Source organism: Anolis carolinensis, chromosome 1 (genome assembly GCF_035594765.1).
Source record: "Anolis carolinensis isolate JA03-04 chromosome 1, rAnoCar3.1.pri, whole genome shotgun sequence".
NCBI classification, from domain to species: Eukaryota; Metazoa; Chordata; class Lepidosauria; order Squamata; family Dactyloidae; genus Anolis; species Anolis carolinensis.
This window is the reverse complement of record NC_085841.1, coordinates 109,358,340-109,383,301: the sequence shown is the minus strand read 5'-3', so window position 1 is coordinate 109,383,301 and position 24,962 is coordinate 109,358,340. Positions and strand designations below refer to the sequence as shown.

Below are 24,962 nucleotides of genomic sequence, written 5' to 3'. Positions count from 1 at the left end.
ACTCAATTTACATAATTAGTGGATAAAAGTATTGCATACTTGGCTATTAGAAAAACTCAGTTATTATAGAAAAGCCTAAAATAGATACAACAAAGACAACATATTTTGTGATGATTGTTTTTTATTGATTAAGTCAACAAAAACCCACAACAACTCCAACCACCAAATAGTCAGCTGGACTTCTGGAAGGTCATATCGTACCTTAATGAATGCTGAATGAATTTTGCAAACAGATCTCATGAATCAAGCATGAACTAAATGACTTTCTGTTCCAGGAGTGATCTGCAGTTTCTCTACCCATGTCCCATGCCTTTGTTTATTTCTCTTTCATAATGTATTTGTTCTTATTCTTTGAAAGGAAATTTTCCTTTCATGTTTTCTTTAACAAGACTGAAAATGCAACATTGTGGCTCACTGTAGGGATGAAAAATGGCCTCCTCTAGAGTTGTACATTTCTGATGTATCAGGCTGTTTAATATGCTTACTATTAGTCATCTATAACTCTCAAAGTTTAAGTACAAAAACAACCAAAAATGGTTTGGCTTATCAGTGTAAATAATGTACCCTGTCAAAAAGGAAACAATCCCTACTCCAGTGGTTCTCAACCTGTGGGTCCCCAGATATTTTGGCCTTCAACTCGCAGAAATCCTAACAGCTGGTAAACTGGCTGGGATTTCTGGGAGTTGTAGGCCAAAACACCTGGGAAACCACAGGTTGAGAACCACTGATCTACTCTGATTAGAGTAGTAAAAGACAAAAGGTTAGTCCATCCCAGGAGAGCTGAAAAGAAGCACCGACCCCCTGTACTCTCCATCACACCACCACTTCTGCCTTCTTTAAATGTCTGAGCACAAAAATTGTGGTGGCCAGAAGTGGCTGGCCCCATGAGGTCATTCTGGCACTTTCCCCTTCATGTCAAGTGATTTTGACCCTCCAAACCAGTTCTCAGCTTATACATGAGGTCGAATTATATACGGAAATTATAAATGAAATTATTTTTGTCAATGCAATTCTTCATGTCTTGCAGTGTTCAAGATATGCTGACTGGTCAGAGACTCTGTCAGTCCAGTTCTCATAATGATGCTGTTTTGGCTGCTCTGAACCAACAAAGAAGCGATGGCATACTCTGTGATATTACCCTCATTGCAGAAGAGCAGAAATTCCATGCTCACAAGGCAGTCCTAGCAGCATGCAGTGACTACTTCAGGGTAAGTTCATGCAGTAACATGTTGGGTTAAAAAACACATGTCATTTAGATTTTAGATTAGATTATTATATTTAGATCTAGATAAATATTGATGTTTTGTTACTATAAACAGTGGTCATAATCCAGCTACATATTTCAGTGATAAAATATTAATGTTCAACTATTTGAAGTCAATCAATCAATCTATCAATCTATCTATCTATCTATGACCTGCTATGAAATCATGTGACTAGACACAAAGCTGGGTTAAATAAGGCCACTTTATTGAATCTAGTTAAGCTATAATGGATATGGTAATGGTAATAATGAAGGAACAACCTCACGTCGGTTCAGCTGAGTCACTTCTTGACTATGTCCTCAAATTTCCCTTGGGGAAAACAATTGGGTCTTGAGGGCAATCCTATAAGTGAGTTGCTCCCTGTCTGGTCACCAACTGGAAGGCAAATCCAAATCAACCTCAAGTGTAGAGTCCATAACCACTCAATCTATTAACAAGGTTCTGGATATGTGTGCATGTGTTTTATGTGACTTGGGTGTGGACCTGTGGCAGTGGAACTATGCCCAAAATACTTTTCTAAACATAAAAATAATACAATTGAACTAAATTTCTTTGCAGCTCTTTGAGACTGTACTTCAGCCTGCAGTTTCATGAAAAGAATAAAATCTGATCTTCAGTTTTCAATGTTTGTTTTGACTAGTAGTAGATCAATGGTAGCTTTTAGTTAAAATCAGTGATTTGTGGTGTTGGTGCTATGTGGAATATTTGCATGATACTTTTTCATGGCAGATATCTGAAACTTTAGAAGTTCAGGGTAACAATAATGGTGACTTTTCAATTAATCTCCTATAAGACAGAAGTTCATTGAAGTACATTTTGAAAACTTAATACACAATTATTCTGGTAACATGGCAGAAAGAGAAATATAATATCAATGAAGCTGAAGATGAATTTTAGTTAGTCACAATTACTGATCCAGAATATGAGGAAGGGAGTTGTCTTATTTTATTCAAAATATTCTTATTTTCAAGATAATTGTTGAGAAGGTCAAGATTGTGAGGGGTTTGACAAGATTTCACCTGCTGTAATGGGTGGGATTACAGTAGTTTTTGTAGTTTGCATCTTATTCCCTGATCTGGATCTTTTCAGGTACGGCCTGGTGGCAACAATATTAGATATTGTTACCCTTTATCTATCCATATAGAAAACAAACTACTAATGTAGCTCAATAATAGATGATCAAGGCTGGCTTAGGAGACTGTTTGCAAGCTTGTATTAGTTTAGTCGTAGTGCTGAATGAACTAAAAGTGCTGGATGAGATATTGTCAATCTGTCACTAGTTTCTAGGCTTGTGCACAGATTTGGAGTGGTTGGTTCCCTTTGGCCAATCTGGCTTGTTTGGCCAGATGGCCATAATGGTAAGGATTCAGCTGTCACATATTTTTGTCTGTTACGGGACTAGGTGGCAGCTGATCATGGCTCCTTCTCCCCTATTTAGCACCACGCAGTGTGGAGAGGATGCCTGCTGCTCGCACAGGGTTTCCCTGTGAGTCCTGCCTATTGTGTCTTACACATGCTGTGTCTAAGGAAAGGGTTCCAGGAAGGATGCTTCCTTAATCCCATTCTTCATACCCAGACTCCCCGTTGCTCAAACCCAGGCTCCCTTGAAAGGAAAGGATCTCAGGAGCAGAAAAGGGAGCCTCATAAGTTCCCCATTCCCACCAATGGACTAGATCTTCCCAGATCTTTTGGCTGTGGACTGGAAAAGGCTATTCAGCAATATTAGGCCATACTCCTCTGGCCGCTACCACCATTTCCTCAAGCAGAATTCAAAAAGGCCAGAAGTGGTGCCACAGCAGACCAGTGCTATATTTCAGGTTCTCCCAAGACGGAATAGGCTCTTGTTCCTTACCACTCTACTCAGAGAAGGGATGGAATTTTTTTATGCGAGTCTAGGTACAGTACTTATACTGATCCTTAGATAAGTAAATCAGGTTTTGGGGTTGATTTTTTGACTAAAATATATAGGGTACCTTTGGTTCCATGGCAGATAGATATCTCCTAGGAGGGCTTTCTAGTTATAACTCCTAAGATCTAGAATTACTTTGCATGAGTGGTATGATTGTCATTGTAGCTGTTAATTTTAGTTGGGCTGTGAAGAGAACTTTATTCCACTGGGTGTTTTCAGAATTGTGTTATTAACTAGAAACAATCACATCTACCATTCTTAAGGTTTGTTGATCCATTTCAGTTTGGTGTTGCATATATAGTTTGTGTTTTGATTTTTTCTGATCTCATATTTGGATATTTCTATAGAAAGTCTGGGTGAAAATTAATGCTACGGTATTTCCTGAGAATGGATAGAATCTTGAGCCAAATGTAGAGCCAATAAGTTACGATCTTGCAAGTATCTGTGACAGGCCAGAGCATTCAAATGACTAGTTGTTGTGCTGGTAGGGAATCACCATATGTTGCCTTCATCGGATCAGTCGGCGTTTTAATTGTTTGCCTGAACACAGTCTATGCCTCAGTGGTGATCTCTCACTTAACCAGCAGTGGCGTAGGAGTAGTTCCCTTGGGGCTTCTTCACAAGCTGTTCCAGAACTGTGAGTGTAAAGGAAACCCTGTAGGCGTGGATGAAGATTTCCCCAAATGTTGCCTAGCCAAGAAAAACAGCAAGGTTTCCATATGAAGGAATCATGTAAACAACCAGCCCACATGTTAGCTTCGGAAGTACGCTGGGAAAAGAAATGAACCAGTAAATAAGTTGACCTATCAGTATTGAAATGAAGTGTCTTACATGGGATGTAACTTCTACTAGTCTACTATTCACTGCATTGCAAAAAGCAAATTTTGAATACATGGTGTTATATTTGAGGACCTAATATCTTTTAGATGTAATTGGGAGTTTTGGTGCATTAAGGAATAAACAAATTGCTTCTCATTTCTGAGAAAGTACACAAAGGATTATAAAGAATAAGTACACATGTTAGTGCAACTACCAATACCTTTATTAATTATTTAATCTGGAAGAGGCAGAAATGTAGGAATTGTGAAGCTGATCGCTTTTTCTATTATTTTGGCTCATCTAGAGCTAGGTTGTTCTTTGGAGCTGCCTACCTCCGATACCATTCAGAACCAACAGTCTTAGATGACTTTTTTCATAATAACCCAAGCACTGTTATTCATCCTGGTAAACATTATAAAAAAGTTACTTCAAAACTTAAGTGTTCTGATGGGCACATGGTTATAGCAACTCTCTCATTTTTCCGCCCCGTTATTATCTCGGCCACATTTCAACCCCCACTTTATTTATTCTGCCTGTTTATTGTGTAGTTACTCAGTTTTTCAAAATTTAATGTTTTGTGGAGTGAATAATGCAACCAGGATGAGCACAGTAGGTAAGTCAGCTGTTTGGAGCAGTCAAGTTGTTATGATTGAGCCTCATGGCTCTGTTACTGACAGACGTGGGCGTAAGACTCCTCGGGAGTCAGATACTCTCGAGGAGCGAGAGAGAAAAAGACTGCGAGACATATTTGCAGCACCATCTGACGAAGAATCTTTCGAAGGGTTTACGGAGAGAATGGAGGAGGGGCTGGTTAGCTCAGAGGAGGATGAGATGGATTGGACTCGGGTAAGGGAGGAATTGGGGGCCACTGGCCATGATGGGGCAGAAGATGAATGGGGACCTTCAGGATTAGACCCATGGCTTAGCTGGAGGGATGGGACGGGATCCACAGCTGGAGATGCTGTTGGGCGTAGTCAGAGGTGTTCCAGCTCTGACGAGGAAAGTGATGAGGAAACGCCCGGGTTAAGGAGGACAGCTGACAGTGATGAAGATTTGTAACTGGCATAAAATGGGGCTTGGGAGCAATTGCAAATTGCGTCAGGCAAGGTAATCTGGGCAAACGCTTGGGATCCGTGTGTGTGTGGGACGCTTCCCTGAAGACTTGTGTGCTTTCCTGTGCTGAGACGTAAGTTGATTGGAATCCAAGGTCAGACGGCGGGAGGGATTGTGTGGGCATTTGTTTGTGCAAACCTGTGTTTACTCTTATTAGCTTGACCTTCCGTCGTCTTTCTGACGGACGCCATCTCCTGCTTTGAGAACCCGGACTGAACTGACCACGGCTTGTCTTCCCCCCTTCTTGGACTTGGAAAAACTACAAACGTCTGCTTCTGGCTTTGATCTACGGAACGGAACTGGTCTACTCTACTTCTGCAATCCTTGGCTGAATTGCTCGTGTTGGAGATCCTGTCTACTGTGTGTGTGTGGGAGCGACGCAAGTTACTCTAAGCACAGTGCTGGCAGCAGAGAGGAATCTGCTGCCAATTAGTTGCATTCTTTGTATCTTTTGTTCCTTGGCTTTCGTTCTGTTAATACCTAGGCTGAAGCAAGCAGTTTGTTTTTACCCGGATTAAACTCCGGTTTAATCCGGTTTATCTTTTGAACATTTACTTTTGTCCCTTTTTGCTTCTAAAGGCAAAAACTGCCTGGCCCTTGTGTTTTTACGGGCATTTTTGAGTTCTGTAATCTAATAAACTCTGTTACTTTGAATCTTGTGGCGTTCTGTCCTTGACAGATTGCCTGACGCCCATAAAAAGTTTATTGCAGCAATAAACCCGTCAGGAAGACGATGGATGAGTTAAGAGCCAAAGTAGACCAATTGCAAACGGCCTTTACCGTAAGCCAAACAGCTTTTGCTGTGAAAGGACATGTTTTGACTCCTGAACGCTTTGACGGAACCAGGTGCAAGTTGCCAACCTTTTTGGCACAAGTGGAGCTTTATTTTTCACAGCTCAGTGCTCATGCTTTTCCTACTGACACTAGTAAGGTGGCTTTTATTTTGAGTTTGTTGACCGGTTCCGCAGGACAATGGGCCACTAATTTAATTTTGGGAAATGACCCAGTCAAGGACAATTTGAATAATTTCAAAAAGTTGTTAACTGATACTTTTGGGGATCCTCTCCGCACGGAGAACGCTGGGTGGGCCCTGTATCGGTTGAAACAGGGAAAGGGGACTGTTTTGGATTACTTAAATAAGTTTAACCTGTATCGCCACCAGCTGGATTGGGGGGAAAATGCATTCATGCTTTTATTTACTGCCGGGTTAAGTGATATGCTCCAGGATGAATTAGCACGCTTGGAGCCGGCTGAAAGCTGGGACGCCTTAGTAGCTAAGGTGCTGCGTTTAGACGCAAGGTTCGAGGCTCGTAAACACTCAAAAGCAATGTGTGCGCCACCCATGCATGTAACCAGGGCACCTGTGGTGATGGGGGAAGAGCCCATGGAGCTTGGGGTCTTTAAAAAACTGTCTACAGAGGAAAAGAGCCGTAGGAGGCAGCTGGGCTTGTGTTTGTACTGTGGGAATGCTGGGCATTTTGCCAAAAATTGTAATGTGAAACCTTCCCAGCTTTCGGGAAAAGGCCAGCCCTAGTGCGACGTGAGTCCAACGCACTAGGGCTCCTCAAGCAGTCAACTGAGGGGAGGAAGCATGTTTTCGTACCCATTACATTATCTGTTGGGGGAAGGGAACTTGTTTCTACTCTGGCACTGCTGGACTCAGGAGCTACGGTCTCCTATGTAGATATTGAGTTTGCTAAGAAGCATGGCATTCCTAGAGTGCGCAAGGCATGCGACGTGTGGGTGGAGGGAGCAGATGGGAGACTGCTGGAGACTGGGGTGGTTAACCAGGAAACCTCAGCAGTAACGTGGGAGGTGCAGGGAGTAACGGGAACGTTTGTGTGGGATATTACGAGCTTGCCTAGATATGATGTGATCCTGGGGATGGATTGGCTAGCTGTAGTAAACCCACAAGTGGATTGGGCAACACGTAAAGTGATCTTAAAGAGGCAGGATTGTTGCACTCTAAACGTTACTCATGCTGATATGGAGGGAGTGCCTGCTGAGTATGGGGAGTTCTCTGATGTATTTTGTAAAAGAGAAGCGGACAAATTACCACCGCACAGGCCATATGATTGCGCCATCAAGTTGGCAGAAGGTGCGAAACTGCCAGCAGGGAGGCTGTATGCCTTGACTGTACCGGAAAGGCAAGCTTTGCGGGAGTTTTTAGATGAAAATTTAGCCAAGGGGTTTATTCGCCCATCTAGTTCTCCAACTGCGGCACCAGTATTCTTTGTAGCCAAAAAGACTGGGGAACTTAGGCTGGTCTGCGACTATCGGATCCTAAACAAATACACCATTCGGGATAGGTACCCGCTCCCTTTAATCTCGGAACTGTTATCAAGGGTGCAAGGGGCTAAGGTCTTTACCAAGCTTGACCTGCGGGGGGCCTATAACTTAATCCGTATACGGGAAGGGGATGAATGGAAGACGGCATTTAACACGTGTTTCGGATGCCACGAGTTCCGAGTCATGCCTTTTGGGCTTTGTAATGCTCCTGCGGTCTTCCAGAGGTTCATGAACGATGTGTTCAGGGACCTAATTGACCAATTTTTAGTGATTTATTTGGATGATATCTTGATTTTTTCTAAGGACGAGAAAGAACATCGTCAACATGTCAAGCAGGTTCTGCACCGACTGCGGGCTAATGGGCTTTTCGCCAAGGCTTCCAAATGCGTCTTTCATGTGCCTGAAGTGGAGTTCCTAGGTCATGTAGTGTCAGGTAGGGAACTTAAAATGGACCCACATAAGGTTGACGCCGTCAACTCATGGCAGGAGCTGAAAACTAAGAAGGATGTACAAAGGTTCTTAGGTTTTGCTAATTACTACCGGGAGTTTATTCCGAATTTTGCAAAGCTCACGGTACCTTTGACGCAACTTCTGCGCAAGAAACAGCCATTTGTGTGGGGGCGGGAAGCTCACGAGGCGTTTCTACAACTTAAGTCTAGTTTTCAATCGGACAACATACTAACCCATCCTGATGTTGACAAACCGTTCGTGGTAGAAGCGGACGCTTCTAGCTACGCGTTGGGGGCTGTATTGTCTCAGAAGGATTCCTCAGGGACCTTGCGTCCCTGTGGATTTTACTCGCGGCAACTAACACCCTTCGAGCAGAACTATACCATATGGGAGAAGGAGTTGTTGGCGATTAAGGTGGCGTTTGAGGTGTGGCGGCACTGGCTTGAAGGGGCACGGCACCAGATCGTGGTCAGATCTGATCACAAGAATTTAGAGCACTTGCAAACAGCAAAGAAGTTAAACCAGCGTCAAATCCGATGGGCTTTGTTTTTCTCCAGGTTTAACTTCAAGGTGCAGTTCGTGGAGGGGAAGGCAAACTTGCGGGCCGATGCTTTATCCCGCAAGCCGGAGTTTAAGACCAATGAGCAGGTTGTATGTCAGACCATCTTGCCTACTGCCTCTCTGTGTGTTGTAGATAATGAGCTCGGGTTACATGACCAGATCCTTGAGGCTCAGAGGGATGATGTGTGGACACAGGAGCAACTGATGTTGCTCTCAGCAGGTAACCGTACCATACTGCCGCATCTACAAGATCAAGACGGAGTATTGGTACGCAGGGGGCAGGTCTACGTACCAGTGGGGGCCCTCAGGTTGGAGGTGATTAGAGCCCACCATGACGAACCCATGGCTGGGCACTTTGGCAGATTCAAGACCGTGCAGCTCATTACCAGGAGCTATTGGTGGCCAAAGATGCGGCAAGACATTCTGCGCTTTTGTGACAGCTGCGCCGTTTGCCAGCAGAGTAAGACGCCTGTTGGGCGCCCTAGAGGGTTGTTGTCGTCTTTACCTGTTCCGGACAGGCCATGGCAAATCATTTCCATGGATTTCATTTCAGATTTGCCTAAGTCTGGGGGTTATACTTGTATTTGGGTGGTGGTGGATTTATTTAGTAAACTGGCTCATTTTATTCCTTGTTCAACCATTCCGGCGGCCCCTACGTTGGCCTTACTATTTACTAAGCACATCTATCGTTTGCACGGAGCACCCGAGGTGATTATTTCAGATAGGGCTCCGCAATTTGTGTCACGCTTTTGGAAACATTTCCATGAGTGCTTGGGGACTAAGTTAAACGTTTCTTCAGCCTTTCATCCGCAAACGGATGGACAGTCGGAACGGGTTAATGGGCTCTTAGAGCAGTATCTGCGTTGTTTTTGTTTAGATCAACCCACGGCTTGGGTGAAGTGGCTACCGGTGGCGGAATTTGCTTACAACAATGCGGTGCACACATCTAGTCAGCATACGCCGTTTGAGCTAACTTATGGTTTTCACCCACGGGGAGGTGTGGCGCCGTCGACCAATGTGGTCTCTTCGGACCCTGTGTACCTGTGCATTGCATGATGTTGCCCGTCGCTTACTGTTGGAAGCTAAGGCAACGCAGAAGACTCAGGCTGACCGCCACAGGCAGGCAGGGGAGGAGTTGGAAGAAGGGGATTTGGTGTGGTTATCTTCCAAACATATTAAACAGGCTGGGGGAAAGTTTGCGCCTCGGTATTTGGGTCCCTTTCCTATCGTTAAAAAGATTTCTTCCGTTGCGTTTCGTTTGCGTTTACCGTCTAGTTTAAAGGTCCATCCAGTCTTTCATCGTTCGCTGTTGAAATTGGATACCTCTAGTCGTCGTGGTGCTATAGCGGAGGGTATCACTGCCACTTCTCCGCCATCGGGGGAGGAGGTCTTTGTGAGAGGGGATAGTGTTATGATTGAGCCTCATGGCTCTGTTACTGACAGACGTGGGCGTAAGACTCCTCGGGAGTCAGATACTCTCGAGGAGCGAGAGAGAAAAAGACTGCGAGACATATTTGCAGCACCATCTGACGAAGAATCTTTCGAAGGGTTTACGGAGAGAATGGAGGAGGGGCTGGTTAGCTCAGAGGAGGATGAGATGGATTGGACTCGGGTAAGGGAGGAATTGGGGGCCACTGGCCATGATGGGGCAGAAGATGAATGGGGACCTTCAGGATTAGACCCATGGCTTAGCTGGAGGGATGGGACGGGATCCACAGCTGGAGATGCTGTTGGGCGTAGTCAGAGGTGTTCCAGCTCTGACGAGGAAAGTGATGAGGAAACGCCCGGGTTAAGGAGGACAGCTGACAGTGATGAAGATTTGTAACTGGCATAAAATGGGGCTTGGGAGCAATTGCAAATTGCGTCAGGCAAGGTAATCTGGGCAAACGCTTGGGATCCGTGTGTGTGTGGGACGCTTCCCTGAAGACTTGTGTGCTTTCCTGTGCTGAGACGTAAGTTGATTGGAATCCAAGGTCAGACGGCGGGAGGGATTGTGTGGGCATTTGTTTGTGCAAACCTGTGTTTACTCTTATTAGCTTGACCTTCCGTCGTCTTTCTGACGGACGCCATCTCCTGCTTTGAGAACCCGGACTGAACTGACCACGGCTTGTCTTCCCCCCTTCTTGGACTTGGAAAAACTACAAACGTCTGCTTCTGGCTTTGATCTACGGAACGGAACTGGTCTACTCTACTTCTGCAATCCTTGGCTGAATTGCTCGTGTTGGAGATCCTGTCTACTGTGTGTGTGTGGGAGCGACGCAAGTTACTCTAAGCACAGTGCTGGCAGCAGAGAGGAATCTGCTGCCAATTAGTTGCATTCTTTGTATCTTTTGTTCCTTGGCTTTCGTTCTGTTAATACCTAGGCTGAAGCAAGCAGTTTGTTTTTACCCGGATTAAACTCCGGTTTAATCCGGTTTATCTTTTGAACATTTACTTTTGTCCCTTTTTGCTTCTAAAGGCAAAAACTGCCTGGCCCTTGTGTTTTTACGGGCATTTTTGAGTTCTGTAATCTAATAAACTCTGTTACTTTGAATCTTGTGGCGTTCTGTCCTTGACACAAGTCCTCTTTTGCAGATCCTTGAAGCTCCATGAGCTCCTCAGAAATGGTCATGGTTAAGTATTGAAATTTAGCAGCAACTATATACACTATAGTTTATAGGAGAAAGGATATTAACTATCTTCAGTAGAATAGTCAGTATTGATGTCAATATCATACTAAAAACAATTTAACTGCATTTAAGATTCATATAACATTTTATAATAATCACATACCAGAAAGGTGATTATATTAATTAATGAGAGAAATTTAGAGACTTTAATCATGTGTAATGAACAAATACTTAAATTCAGCTAATTTGCAGTATACCAGAGAGAGAAAATGCATGTGAGAGAACACTAATTTAATGTATTTTAACTTTTAAAATTTACATAGTCATACTTGAAAAAGGTTGCTGCTTGCATTTTTGGTCAACCTGAACAGACCTCACCCTCCAATTGGGTCAGTTACTCCTGCTTGGAGAAGGATTGTCCAATTCCTACAAAAGATGTAAGAAAAGAGACAAGAAATCCCCCCATGTCCTAATGTTAGGATCAGGTAGCAATTCAGATGGCTACTCTTTGCATAAGAGTAGGGATCTGACTGTAGATGCTAAATTAACCAGTTCATCTTATTGGTTTACTAATCCAAATAAATACTTTAAATGTATTTTATTCCAGAAACGTAAGTACCATTGAATTATGTTTTCATTCTTCTGTGAATAGTCATTTTTACCTCATAGTTTATTGATTACCTTTGTCAGAAAAGTACCAAATCTGTCAGATCAATTGGTGGAAGATAGGAAAATGTAAGATGGATTCTGTCCGACCCCAACTCCTTTTCCTTCATTTCCCAAGTCCCTTCGAGGAGATGGAAGCGGGGTATAAAAATGAAGTTATTATAATTATTATAAAGAATATTTTGCAAATTCTGCCTATTCCATTTATGTCCTGCATTTATCAATGGGAGTGATATCAATAAGATCATATCTATTTGCTATTCTCTGCAATTTTTTGTGAATAAGCACAAGTATGCTAAATCTAATTTCTTACAGCTCAATAACTCACTTTCAGTGGGCATGGAAGAAAATCCAGTGTTTGGAAATACATGGTCATATTAAAAGAAATTATAATAGTATCTTCAGTACACAGCTATATTGAAAAGTACGTTGATCGTCATGTTAACTCTAGCATAGTTAATCAGGTGCATTTCTGTGTGTTTATATAATTCGGAAAACTGTCAGGCTGCCATTAACAGTTGCATCCTCAGTAACAGATAAGGGATAAAAGGAGGTCACTCAGCAGATATCGTATCCAGGGTTGTGTAGTTTGTAATTGTTTTTGCTGCATGCATAATGGGTGTTAGCAAACCTCTTTATGGTTGTGGTTTCAATCACATCGCCTTTGGTGGATTGTAGGTCATTCAGCTTTTGTAGCATTGAAAGCAGTCTGTTTTTTTTTTAACACAACAACAATGACCTACTATTACATAGCCCAAATTGAAAAATCACAGTACTTTGATTCAAGCTCTAAAAGGCACAGATTTTAATCAGTGATTACTGTTGCATTACAACTGTCAACTGAATTCACAAAATAGTGATAATTGTTAGGGTTTTTTTTTAAATAGAAATTTGTGATGCTTTTGGCAGGCCCTGAAACCCATTAAGTTTCAGATGGAGACACTGATGAAAAGAGCCAATGAACCAACTATAGAACCAGTAAAACTGACTCCTGAAATAGATACCATGCAGCTTAATAACTATATTAGATTGCATTCAGATGGATTGTTCCATGAATAAAAGGACTTCTTCCCATTATAGGGTCAAGTGATACTGTGTTCCATGTTGGGTTGAGTCATGTTTGTCTAAAATATCATATTCTGATGTATGAACATATCCCAATTTTAAGATCTTCAGGGAAGACCCTTCTCTCGGGCCCACCACCCTCATGGATACTTCTAATGGCCATATATTATAGGGGCTCTCAATGTCTGCTTCCACGCTCTGAGTCTCATTTCCTGGAGATGACAGGCCCTTCCATGGGACCTGTACAGTAGCAGGAGAAGGTAATTTTATTTTGGCAGGGCTTTGGGAAGTGAATACCTACGTAGAATTAGCTTTTAAAGTGCTGTTTTGCATTTGTTTTGTTGGAGTCCCCGGTGGCACAGTGGGTTAAACTGCTGAGCTGCAGAACTTGCTGACCGAAAAGTTGATGGTTCAAATCTGGGGAGGGGATGAGCTCCCGCTGTTAGCCCCAGCTAATGCCTACCTAGCAGTTTGAAAACATGCAAATGTAATCAATAGGTAATGCTCTGGCAGGAAGGTAACAGTGCTCCATTCAGTGATGCTGGCCACATGAACTTAGAGGTATTTATGGACAACACTGGCTCTTCAGCTTAGAAGTGGAGATGAGCACCAACCCCCAGAGTTGGACACGACTAGACTTAATGTTAGGGGAAAACCTTTACCTTTACCTTTGCATTTGTAAAATTTATTATCTATAAATATTGCTTTTTAAATAGATGTTCTTAAATTGCTATTAATTCTATTGATTGTAATTGAATTTTAACTTCTGCATATTTTACTGATATCAGTTTTTATCTGTATGTTTTAAAATCTATATGCCACCTTGAGTCCCAGAACTGGGGAAAAGCAGGATATAAAATCTTAAGTCCTGCATAACGAAGACATACGGTCATCCAAACATTTTGTACAGACGAGTTGAATATTAATTATCCAAAATGCTTGGGACCAGAATTGTTCCATATTTTGGGTGGCGTCGGATATCCATCAAGACACAATGAAATATCTTGGAGATGGGACCCAAATTTTATTGATATTTCATATACACCTTATATACATAGCATGAAGGTAATTGTATAAACAATACTTTTAATTATTTTTGCACAAGATGATGTTTTGGTATGTTTGAACCATCAGAAAGCAAAGCTGTCACTATTTCAGCCATCCAGACTGACAACTGGATTTCATAATTCAGAATAAAGAATGCTCAATTGGTACTATTACTAATTTTTATAGCAGCTCTCTTAGGTAGGCTAGTTTGCACAAGTTTATGCAGTAGGGTTATAGCAAGTACTTTTCATCTTGAGAAATGCTATGGGTTGACATTCTCAAAGTTTCATAATTGTATATACTTCAGAATCTAATATGAAATAAAATGTTCCTTCAAATATTATGTTTATTGATAACTACTTTGATTTGGTTCTACATGGATCACTCCATGAATGGAAGTATTATTAACTGAAGAATAGCAAAGAAGTAATAATACCCATAATGTTCAATATAATAACTAAATGTATATAATAATTTTAATAGAGGCAAATGTTTTCATTTCTTCTTTTTAGGCAATGTTCAGCCTTTGCATGGTTGAAAGCGGTGCAGATGAGGTGAATTTACATGGCATCACAAGCATAGGTTTAAAGCAAGCTCTGGATTTTGCATATACTGGACAGGTATGTTACTAAAATGACCTACAGAAATACAGATACTGTGGGGAAGATGCTTTATGGTAAATTTACAAAAACCTATTGAGTGCAGAATATGGGTTGAGTAGATCTCCCAAATGATGAAATGGCCTTGTGATTACTGTAGCACCTTCTATGTATGTTCAACCTATTTTCACAAATAAGAATACCAGCAGATTGTTTCCTCTCAACAGGAAGTCAGTTTATTTCTGCCAAGAAGAAGAATGTAACAATTAATTATGTACTCTGAACAGGTGCTTGAGAAAAAAAAATTCAGGATACCAAAATGCTTGTTTTGTGGCATGTAATGATTTACAATAATTCTCTTTTCTGAAATTGTGAATTTTCACACATAGTCTGAAAATGTATTGACAGTGGCATTTATCAAACAAAGTAAGACCTATAGTTTTACTCACCACACTTAGGAAGGTGACAGTAAGATGCTTGATGTAAAAGGCTTTGTGTCTTATTGAGATTTTATATATAAGATTGTGGTGCCTTTGGGATGTTGAGTCTTATTTTTCACATCATCCCTCTTGAGAGGGGCAAGAAGGAAAAGTGCAACTGATACTAATCCAGAAGGAATATATTGACCGTGGGAGCTAGTAGAGTCCCTATTGATCTTGTATAAACATTCTCTAGGGTCAGTAAGAGAGGGAGGTTGCTGAACAGCCTTCCTCATGCTTTCTTTGAGTAACATCAGCCTGTTCCACATTTTCCTCTGTTCTGTGAGTTCTCTGGTTGATTGCTCTGGAGTCTGACTGCCAGTCTGTCTGGCCTATATTGCTGGTCCCTAACAGATAAAGAGTCTTTTGGTTTCCCAGTCTAAGACACCTCCATCAAAGACTACAGAATGAAATTTGGCACTTGTTCAGGACATAGTTTTATGTTTCAAATTCGAATTATCAGCTGTTACTGTTAAGAGGGCAGGGGAAAAAGTCAATTGTATTATAGAAAGAAGCTATTTCCCTTTGAGATGGGTTTGCAGAGTCAGTACATTCCAATTTCATGGCAAGCTCAAGGTCCACACTCATTTTCAGGGAAAATTTAAAAATATGTTGGCCACGGTCTAAAAAACTAGGCAGCTATCTCTCTTCCTTCATGAAAGAATTCGAAGATTATATATACTGTTACGGAGTGCTTTAAATTTGAAGCATCTGAGATGGTACATAACTGGTAGAGAGAGCCCAAGTGGTCATGTCTTACATCCTTTTTTAGTATGTGTGATGCCTCATGGGCCTTGTAGTCCTGTTCCTAGTGCTATCGTGGCAGATGAAGATGAAAACATGGGGTTTTCGCCGGTTCAACAAGAGCCGGAGTCCTTTCACCTGCCGGATGTTGATGTTTGTCCTCAAGAATTCAGTAAAACAGACCTTGGGCATTCCTCGCCTCCGTTTCCCAGGAGGGAATCTTACTCTAGAGACAGAGGAGTCAGAGAAGCAGATCGCAGGAGTTTACGGATCGCTGCCAAACAACAGGCTGATTAGGCCTGCTTTCCTTGGTAAATTCTAAGGAGTCTTGCATCTGGACAGAGTTGGGTTTCGCTTCTCGTTCTCTAGGGAAAGAGATTGTTGGCGGGAAAACGAGACCCAATATAGGTGTTTGACGAGGGAGATTCTTTGCGGAGTCAACAGAGCTGCTTCAGGAGTGAGATCGTGTGTGGACTTCGTAACCCCAGTTCCTTGCTTCCCGGATCAGGAATTCAAGTACTGCCTTGCTTTGCTGTTATCCACGGACCTTGTTCCAAGATCCACTGTTCGCCTTGTTTCTAGTCACGGACCTTGTCAAAGAACCAAGTCTATTTCCAGCCTTGTTGTCAAGCTTCATTGGACTTCTAAGACTCTGACATTTCCCCACACTATTGCTTGGCAATAGTGTGTGTTTCGGTATTGGATAAAGAACTTTGAACTCTAATATCATTTATTGGACAATACATTTTAGGACTATATTTGACCTCATTTGAAAGGTCTGCTTCTGGACTATATTCTTCACTTGTTTTTATTGCTTTTATATATTTCCTTAATAAAGATATTAGATAGAGATTGGCCTCCGTGTATGGTTCTTGGTGCCCAGCTGCCAGGGGTCTGACAGTTTGACTCCGCCACCCACAGCACCAAGCAACCTAAGGCCAATATGTCTGTCACACCAGGAGCCGGAGCGGGCGCCCCTGCTCCACCACCCAGTTACACCATTTCCCAGGACGAATTCAACTGGATCCGGGACAAACTCCGAGAGCAGGAGGGAGAAATACGGGGCTTGAAGGAACGTGGAGCCCGTCTCCCTGCCCTAGCGCTACCAACCAAGTTTTCCGGAGAAGCCTCCAAGGTTCATGTCTTCCGTCGCCAGTGCCAGGCGTACTTAGAAGCCCGCCACGCCGAGTTTGCCCAAGAAGATGTCAAGGTGGCGTGGATTTTCAGTCTCCTAGATGGGCCTGCGGCCACTTGGGTGACGGCGTTGTACGATGCGGGTTCCACGCACCTAAACACCGCACAGCAATTTCTGGTCCATCTTCGAAAAACCTGGGGGATCGAGGACGATGAGGAGGCGGCCGGCCACAAACTCCGACGCCTCTTCCAAGGGGACAGACCGTTGTCCCGGTACATAGCCGAGTTCCGGGTGTTGGCTCAAAACACCGGCTGGAACGATGTAGCCCTCAGAGGGCAGTTTCGCGAAGGCCTCAACCTCGAGATGCAGGAAGAAATCTCTAAGGTGGACCCCCCTGAGACTCTTGAAAGACTCATCGCCCAGTGTTTACGGGCTGAAGTCCTGCTTGCCAACAAGAAGCAGTGGCTCCGAGGTCAGAGTGGAAAAGCCGGAGTAAAGCCCCCCACTCCTACCAGTGTCCAGCCTCATCCAGTATGGAGACCCCCACCGCCAGCCCCTAGCCCCATGGGAAGCGAGGAGGAGCTGATGCAGTTGGGCAATGTGCGCCCCAGGCTGGATGTTGCTGAAAAGGCCTGCCGCCAACGCTTGAATCTGTGCTGGTACTGTGGGAATGGGGGCCACTTCGCCAGGTAGTGCCCAGCCAAGAAGAAGCCCCCCGCCCGTCTGGCGGCAGCGGCTTCCACGGAGGCAGAGGCTGCCGAGGCGGCTGGAACAAAGCCGGCGGGTGAAGCCAGCGACCGGGCGTAGAAGGGCTCGCCAACCCGGTCAAAAACTCCACTCAAGAGCCACAAACAGGGGTCCTATTTCTCCTGGTGGTCACACTGTGGTCAATAAAAAAGGGACCCGTCATGATCCATGCCATGATAGACTCAGGGGCAACAAACAATTTCATCGATAGAGACTATGCTAACTCTCTGGGACTACAATATCATGATTTCAAGAACGCCCGGGTGGTGCAAGCCATAGACGGCCGACCCCTGAAGACAGGTCCAGTAAGCCAATGGACCGAGCCCACCAGAATGTGGATAAGGGAACACATGGAAGAAATCTCCTTCTTCGTCACCGAGGTTCCTCATTTCCCCGTGATCTTGGGTATCCCGTGGCTGACACTCCATGACCCAAACATCTCTTGGTCCAACAGAGAACTGCAGTTCGCCTCAAGGTATTGCCAAAATCATTGTCTAGTAGCCAAGGTCTGCCATGCCACAGATGCAGAACCCATCATCACCTTGCCCAAGAAATATTCGGACTTTTGGGATGTCTTCAATGAAAAAGAAGCCGAGAAACTACCCCCACATAGACCCTATGACTGTGCCATTGACCTGGTGGAGGGGGCCCCAATTCCGCGAGGACACCTCTACTCCCTGACTGAACCAGAGCAGGAAGCTCTCAGGGAGTTTATAGAGTCAAACCTCCGCAAGGGGTTCATCAGACCCTCTCAATCCCCAGCCGCCTCCCCAGTGATGTTTGTGAAAAAGAAGTCAGGGGACCTACGCTTGGTTGTGGACTATCGGGCACTGAACAACATCACGAAGCGGAACCGCTACCCATTGCCACTAATCTCGGACCTATTGGACCAACTCCGAGGGGCCAAGGTTTATACCAAACTGGATCTTCGCGGGGCTTACAATCTGGTTCGCATAAGAGAAGGGGACGAATGGAAAACTGCCTTCCAGACCAAATTCGGATTATATGAGTCCCTAGTCATGAATTTCGGATTATCTGGAGCTCCCGCAATGTTCCAGCATTTTGTCAACGATATCTTCCAAGACTATCTAGATCGGTTCTTGATCATATACTTGGACAACTTTTTGGTGTTCTCGAAATCACAGACGGAACACGACCAGCACGTCAGAATGGTGCTACAACGATTGCGGGATCATGGACTATATGCCAAGTTAGAGAAATGCGCCTTTGATTTGCAAGAGGTAGACTTCCTGGGATACCGCGTCTCACCACTAGGACTATCCATGGACCCGGCAAAGGTTTCGGCCGTATTGGAATGGCGGGCGCCAACTAACAAAAAGGAAGTACAGCGCTTCTTGGGGTTTGCAAACTACTACCGCAAATTCATCCCAGACTTCACTCGCTGGTCTGACCCAATCACCAGCTGCATCCGAGGGAAACAACCTTTCCGTTGGACAGAACAAGCCGAAAAAGGGTTCCACCAGCTAAAGCAATTATTCACGACCCAGCCAATTTTACAGCACCCTGATCCTAAAACCCCTTTTGTTGTGCAGGCTGATGCCTCTGATGTGGCAATAGGGTCTGTACTGATGCAACCAGTGGGAGAACATCTCCATCCTTGTGCCTATTACTCACGACAACTAACGGCTCCAGAGAGGAACTATACCATTTGGGAAAAGGAACTCTTAGCCATAAAGGCAGCCTTTGAAAATTGGAGACATTGGCTAGAAGGGGCCAAATTCCCCAAGTTCATACTGACCATCGGAATTTGGGGCATCTAAGAACCGCACGAAAGCTAAACCAAAGACAACAACGCTGGGCTTTGTTCTTTGAACGTTTTGACTTCCGGATCCATTATGTGACTCCGGCTCAGACCAAGCAAGCAGATGCCCTGTCACGGAAACCAGAGTATGCAGCAGGGCGCAGAGACACCTCAGAATCTCGATTGCTGCAACCCGAGAACTTTGCCACGCTCACAGTGGGAAACACCAAATCCACTTCAATTGAGCCAGCTCCTCCTAACCCAGAATCCCCTTTCACTCAAGAGATTAGGGCCAGTCAACAGACAGATGCCTGGGCTCAAGAACAGATTCGCCAAGGACTACGTTTCACTTTCTCACTCAAGAACGATCTATTATGCTACAGGAATCATGTTTACATCCCTCCAGGCCCCGGCAGAGAAAAGGCACTTCGTTTGTGCCATGACAGCAAGCCTGCCGGACATTTTGGGCTATTCAAAACCATACACTTAATTCTGCGAGACTTCTGGTGGCCCAAGATTCGCAAAGATGTGGAGAATTATGTTAACACCTGCCCTGTATGCCAGCGTTCCAAGACGTGAAGGGAGAAGCCGTCAGGGCTACTACATCCCCTTCCCACTCCTTCTCGCCCATGGGAGATAATTTCTGCGGAATTTATCACTGATCTACCACCCTCCCTTGGATTCACCACGATTCTAGTAGTGGTAGACCTTTTTACCAAGTTGGCCCATTTCATCCCCTGGAATGGCCTTCCCACGGCCAAAGAGACTGCAGACTTATTTCTTCAGCATGTATTCCGACTACATGGATTGCCCAAGAGTTTGGTCACTGACCGTGGATCTCAATTCACCTCTCGTTTTTGGAAATCCCTACAAAAACTATTGGGCATAGACTCTCGTTTATCCTCAGCTCACCATCCCCAGACAGATGGGCAAACTGAGCGCACCAATGCCACTTTGGAACAATACCTTCGCTGTTATGTAAACTACCAACAGGACAATTGGGCTTCCCTATTACCTCTGTCAGAGTTTGCTTACAACAATGGTGTCCAGAATTCAACTAAAGAAACATAATTTTTTGCGAATTATGGTTTTCATCCTCGTTTCATTCCTCCCATCATGGAGACCTCAGAAGTCCCTGCGGCAGAAGATTGGCTACAGGAACTCACAGCGGTGCAAGAACTCTTGCACCAGCAACTTGATCAAGCCAAGGAGGACTACAAACGCCACGCTGACAGCCATCGCCAGCCTGGCCCCGAGATCAAGGTAGGAGATCGGGTTCTGTTGTCCACTCGCTTTTTGCCCTCCCACCGTCCCTGCCGGAAGTTAGACGCCCGCTTCATTGGTCCCTACCCAGTGGTGGCGCAACTTAACCCCGTGACTTTCAAACTCCAACTTCCGCGCTCCATGCGCATTCATCCGGTGTTCCACCGTTCCCTGCTCCTTCCGGCGGATGGGGTACGCCCCGACGCGAATCGGCCGCCCCTGTTTTAGTGGACGGAGAGGAGGAATTCGAGGTTCAGGACATTTTGGATTCTCGCTTCCATCGCCGCCGCCTTCAGTATCTCATTGACTGGGTGGGTTTTGGCCCCGAAGAACGCTCCTGGGAAGACGCTTCCACAGTCCACGCCCCTGATTTGGTCCGCCGCTTCCATCAGGCCTACCCTACCAAGCCGTGGCCCCGCGACTCTCGGGGACGGGCCCTGAATGAGGGGGGCCTTGGGAGAGGGGATAGTGTGATGCCTCATGGGCCTTGTAGTCCTGTTCCTAGTGCTATCATGGCAGATGAAGATGAAAACATGGGGTTTTCGCCGGTTCAACAAGAGCCGGAGTCCTTTCACCTGCCGGATGTTGATGTTTGTCCTCAAGAATTCAGTAAAACAGACCTTGGGCATTCCTCGCCTCCGTTTCCCAGGAGGGAATCTTACTCTAGAGACAGAGGAGTCAGAGAAGCAAATCGCAGGAGTTTACGGATCGCTGCCAAACAACAGGCTGATTAGGCCTGCTTTCCTTGGTAAATTCTAAGGAGTCTTGCATCTGGACAGAGTTGGGTTTCGCTTCTCGTTCTCTAGGGAAAGAGATTGTTGGCGGGAAAACGAGACCCAATATAGGTGTTTGACGAGGGAGATTCTTTGCGGAGTCAACAGAGCTGCTTCAGGAGTGAGATCGTGTGTGGACTTCGTAACCCCAGTTCCTTGCTTCCCGGATCAGGAATTCAAGTACTGCCTTGCTTTGCTGTTATCCACGGACCTTGTTCCAAGATCCACTGTTCGCCTTGTTTCTAGTCATGGACCTTGTCAAAGAACCAAGTCTATTTCCAGCCTTGTTGTCAAGCTTCATTGGACTTCTAAGACTCTGACATTTCCCCACACTATTGCTTGGCAATAGTGTGTGTTTCGGTATTGGATAAAGAACTTTGAACTCTAATATCATTTATTGGACAATACATTTTAGGACTATATTTGACCTCATTTGAAAGGTCTGCTTCTGGACTATATTCTTCACTTGTTTTTATTGCTTTTATATATTTCCTTAATAAAGATATTAGATAGAGATTGGCCTCCGTGTATGGTTCTTGGTGCCCAGCTGCCAGGGGTCTGACAGTATGACATTTCTTTTGATTAATCCAGGCCCCATCCACAGTGCCTTAATCACGAGAGTTCCCATTTCAAAATGGGGAGTGGCTAGACAATATCACTTGAAAACTCATGATATTCACTATAAAGAAGGGAAGCCGTGGGATAAAAGTCCCAAGTTATCCCATTTCTGGTTGAAAGATGCAGATCTGTACATGTTTGTGCGACCCTGTATGGTGAATCTTACCTGGTAGGCCGGAAAGGGAGCCTGGATAACAGTATGGCAGGCCTCCATGTTGGGAGAGAATGCCAGGGAGGCAGCCATCTTGAGTGAGGAAGGTTGGAAAAGGGGAGGAGTGAGGAGACTCCTAGGATTGGCCAGAGGAGTGGGGAGGGGCCGAGAGGAAAAGAAGAGGAGAGGGTGGGAAGTGGAGAGGTCTGAGAGAGAGCTGGTGCGTGAAGGTGTAGGGTTTAGAAAACTGGGTTCACAGGGAGAGAGTGGAGTGCTGTGAGTTGACAGGAAAAGGTCAGACAGCAGTTTGATTTCTTGTAAGAGTTAGCACAAGAGATTGATGCTCCAGGCCGGGTTAGTTAACAGAAAGAACTCTAAGGTAGTGTTAGTTAAGAGCCCAGGGGGCTAACTAGATAGATTAGTCAAACTCGTCTCTATTCTCTGAAATATAGCGAAGGTTCTGTTAATAACAATTAGATCAGTTTGTTTAAATCTGTCTATAACAAAGTGAAGAGAACTGAACAAGCAGCCGATTCAAGCTGAAGTGCTTTCGTAACAAATAATGCTTTTTTGTACCTCTCAGGAGTGGTTAGTTGTCTGTTTTAAAATAAATACATCTTATTCTATTTAACTGTCAAAAAGTTTCTACAGTGCATCATTCCATCATCAAGCTTTTGTGATAGTTCCATCATTAGTAACATCTAGTTACTACAGAAAAAAACTCTTTATAAACAGTTGTTTGGGAGCCAGGAGTGAAAGCAGTGCTGGCAGGAGTGGGAGCAGTTTACCTCAAATACCTTGGAAAATTCCAAAAACCTATTAGGTTAGTGGCAGCTTTAATTCAAAACAAAATTTAAAAGGCAAGCAGGGTTCACTTTACCCTAACACATAACCATCGTCATCCTGCTATCATATTGTAGGCACAGGGGTGGGATCTTTTAGGTGTGTGGAAAGGTCTGCCTTTCCTTAATTATAGTTGTCCATGTCCGTGATCTCTCTTCCCCTTTGTGATACCCTGCATGTCAGAAAACACATGGTTTCCTTCCCTCCCCCTGTGGAGACTGCTCCAGGTGATATCCCTTTAAAAAACCCTGATACTGACGATGGGCTGATTGGGCTGTCAAATGGAAGCAGAGCTGATTGACAGGAAGCACAAACGGAGAGCCATTAGAACTCTCTGAAACTCTTTATTTTAAACTGTATAATATTAAACAGCAGCTTAATAAATAATTTAATAAATAATTAGTGGAGGGGAAAATTCAGTGGAAGTTTTTTTTTTTAAGTTCCTGTTATGCGCTAAATTGTATACGCACAAATGCAAATATGCTTATATTTGTTCTATTCATCTTAAGGTTGCTATTAAGTCAGAAATAATTTGAAGGCACACAATAAGAAGCCCAGTTTACTCCAGTGATGTATTGGAAAGTTGTCTCTCAGTCCTGCTAACTTCATGGATTTGGGTTATATGAACACCACACTAAGCCATTACAACCATTAGCCATTTCATTGTTTATTTCATTTCATTTGTTTATTTAGGACAGTTCATGTTGACTTCTGGCCTTTGGAAACTCAGGTATCACAGCTGTGTTCAACCTGAGAACACTGTGATATGATTAAATTGCATACATCCTTTAACGTGCATTTTGCTTGTAAAGGTGACATTGCGAAGCAAGAGCTAAAAGGCACATTTATATTTGCTGGAATTGTGAAACAAGGGCCTGAAAGGTGTTTTTACATTTGCTGGAATAACTTCCCTGAGAGACAGTAGTCATGCCAATGTGAGGAGCAGCTGTCAGAGTGGTGAGAAGCCTTGACACCCATGAGGTTACTCAAAAGCACTGAAATGTTAATGGTGAGAACTTCAAGGTATTGTGTGGGTGTAATCCAGAAACACTATTAACAAATAATTGGATTTGTACATGTGCCTCCTACACAATGCTCTGATAAAAAGTCTTAGTCACATTAAGTTTTGGTCCATCCATACAAAATTACCAATGAATAGGACATTTTCTTTGTGAAATGGACAATTTGCACTGGCTGCCTCCTGTCAGTATACTTTAGCTCTCTTTTATATCACCACAGCCCCAACTGAGATAAAATAATAAGAATAATGCATTGTTCAGAACATCAAGTCTGAGGCCTCTGATTCTTTTGTCTCATTGGCATGTGGGTGGGTGAATATTATTTTATCCAACTTGTAACAGAAAGTGTCTGAAAAAGAATTAATTCAAGTTAGGCAGAAAGAATCCAGTTTTTAAATTTCTATCTACTCCTAGGCAATTGTGATAATGGTAATAAAGGCCAGAATCGTTGGGTAATTATGAATGCGAAAGTGAGTTATGAATTTGTGAGTGCTTCGTATTCACAATCCCTATGTAACCATTAACTTATGGGATAAGTAGGTACTGTGAAAGCCTTCCAGGGTCCTTCCAGGCAGGCAACAAATACAAGAGAAATTGGGATTTTATATCCCAGTTCCCCTTGGGATGGAGGCCAAACAGCTGGCCTAAACCCTGGGAGTCTGCAGGGGGAGTGTCCAGATACTAATCCCTGCTGATCTGAGACCAGCAGGCGTGGGCACCTGCACTCCCAGCCTCCCCCTCCCTGCCCTCCATTTCCCTCTGCACTTACCGGGAGAAGACTCCACAAGGCCTGAAGATCCCCTGCTTCCTTCCCCCTCTCCTTTGGAAGAGCCAAAAGAGGAGGATTTCTCCTTCAAGGCCTTCTGTTGGATCTTCCAGGGAGGAGGAAGAGAGGCAATGGCTGCAGGCCTGCATGGAAGGCTTCCTTCGATAAGTTGAGAAGGAAATTGGGAAAGGGGGGCAGAAGGGAGTCTAGATGGGAGGGAGGGAAGGAAAACACATTTTTCCATGCTTGCAGGGATACACAGGCATGGAA

The 24,962-nt window shown here is 44.1% G+C and overlaps 1 protein-coding gene across 7 annotated transcripts in view; it reads left to right on the top strand.

Annotated features, from left to right (window-relative positions):
• Positions 1 to 24,962, top strand: part of klhl32 (kelch like family member 32) — a 105,640-nt gene that overhangs the window by 23,108 nt on the left and 57,570 nt on the right. For 6 of the 7 annotated variants that reach the window (XM_008119270.2, XM_008119252.2, XM_008119236.2 and 3 more), the window contains 2 exons: positions 1,028 to 1,208; positions 14,306 to 14,413. In XM_008119270.2, coding sequence (XP_008117477.1) covers positions 1,028 to 1,208; positions 14,306 to 14,413 — 289 coding nt within the window. Of the gene's footprint in view, positions 1 to 1,027; positions 1,209 to 12,660; positions 13,812 to 14,305; positions 14,414 to 24,962 lie in introns of those variants that run through there. The other variant, XM_062969042.1, reaches the window with a different exon arrangement.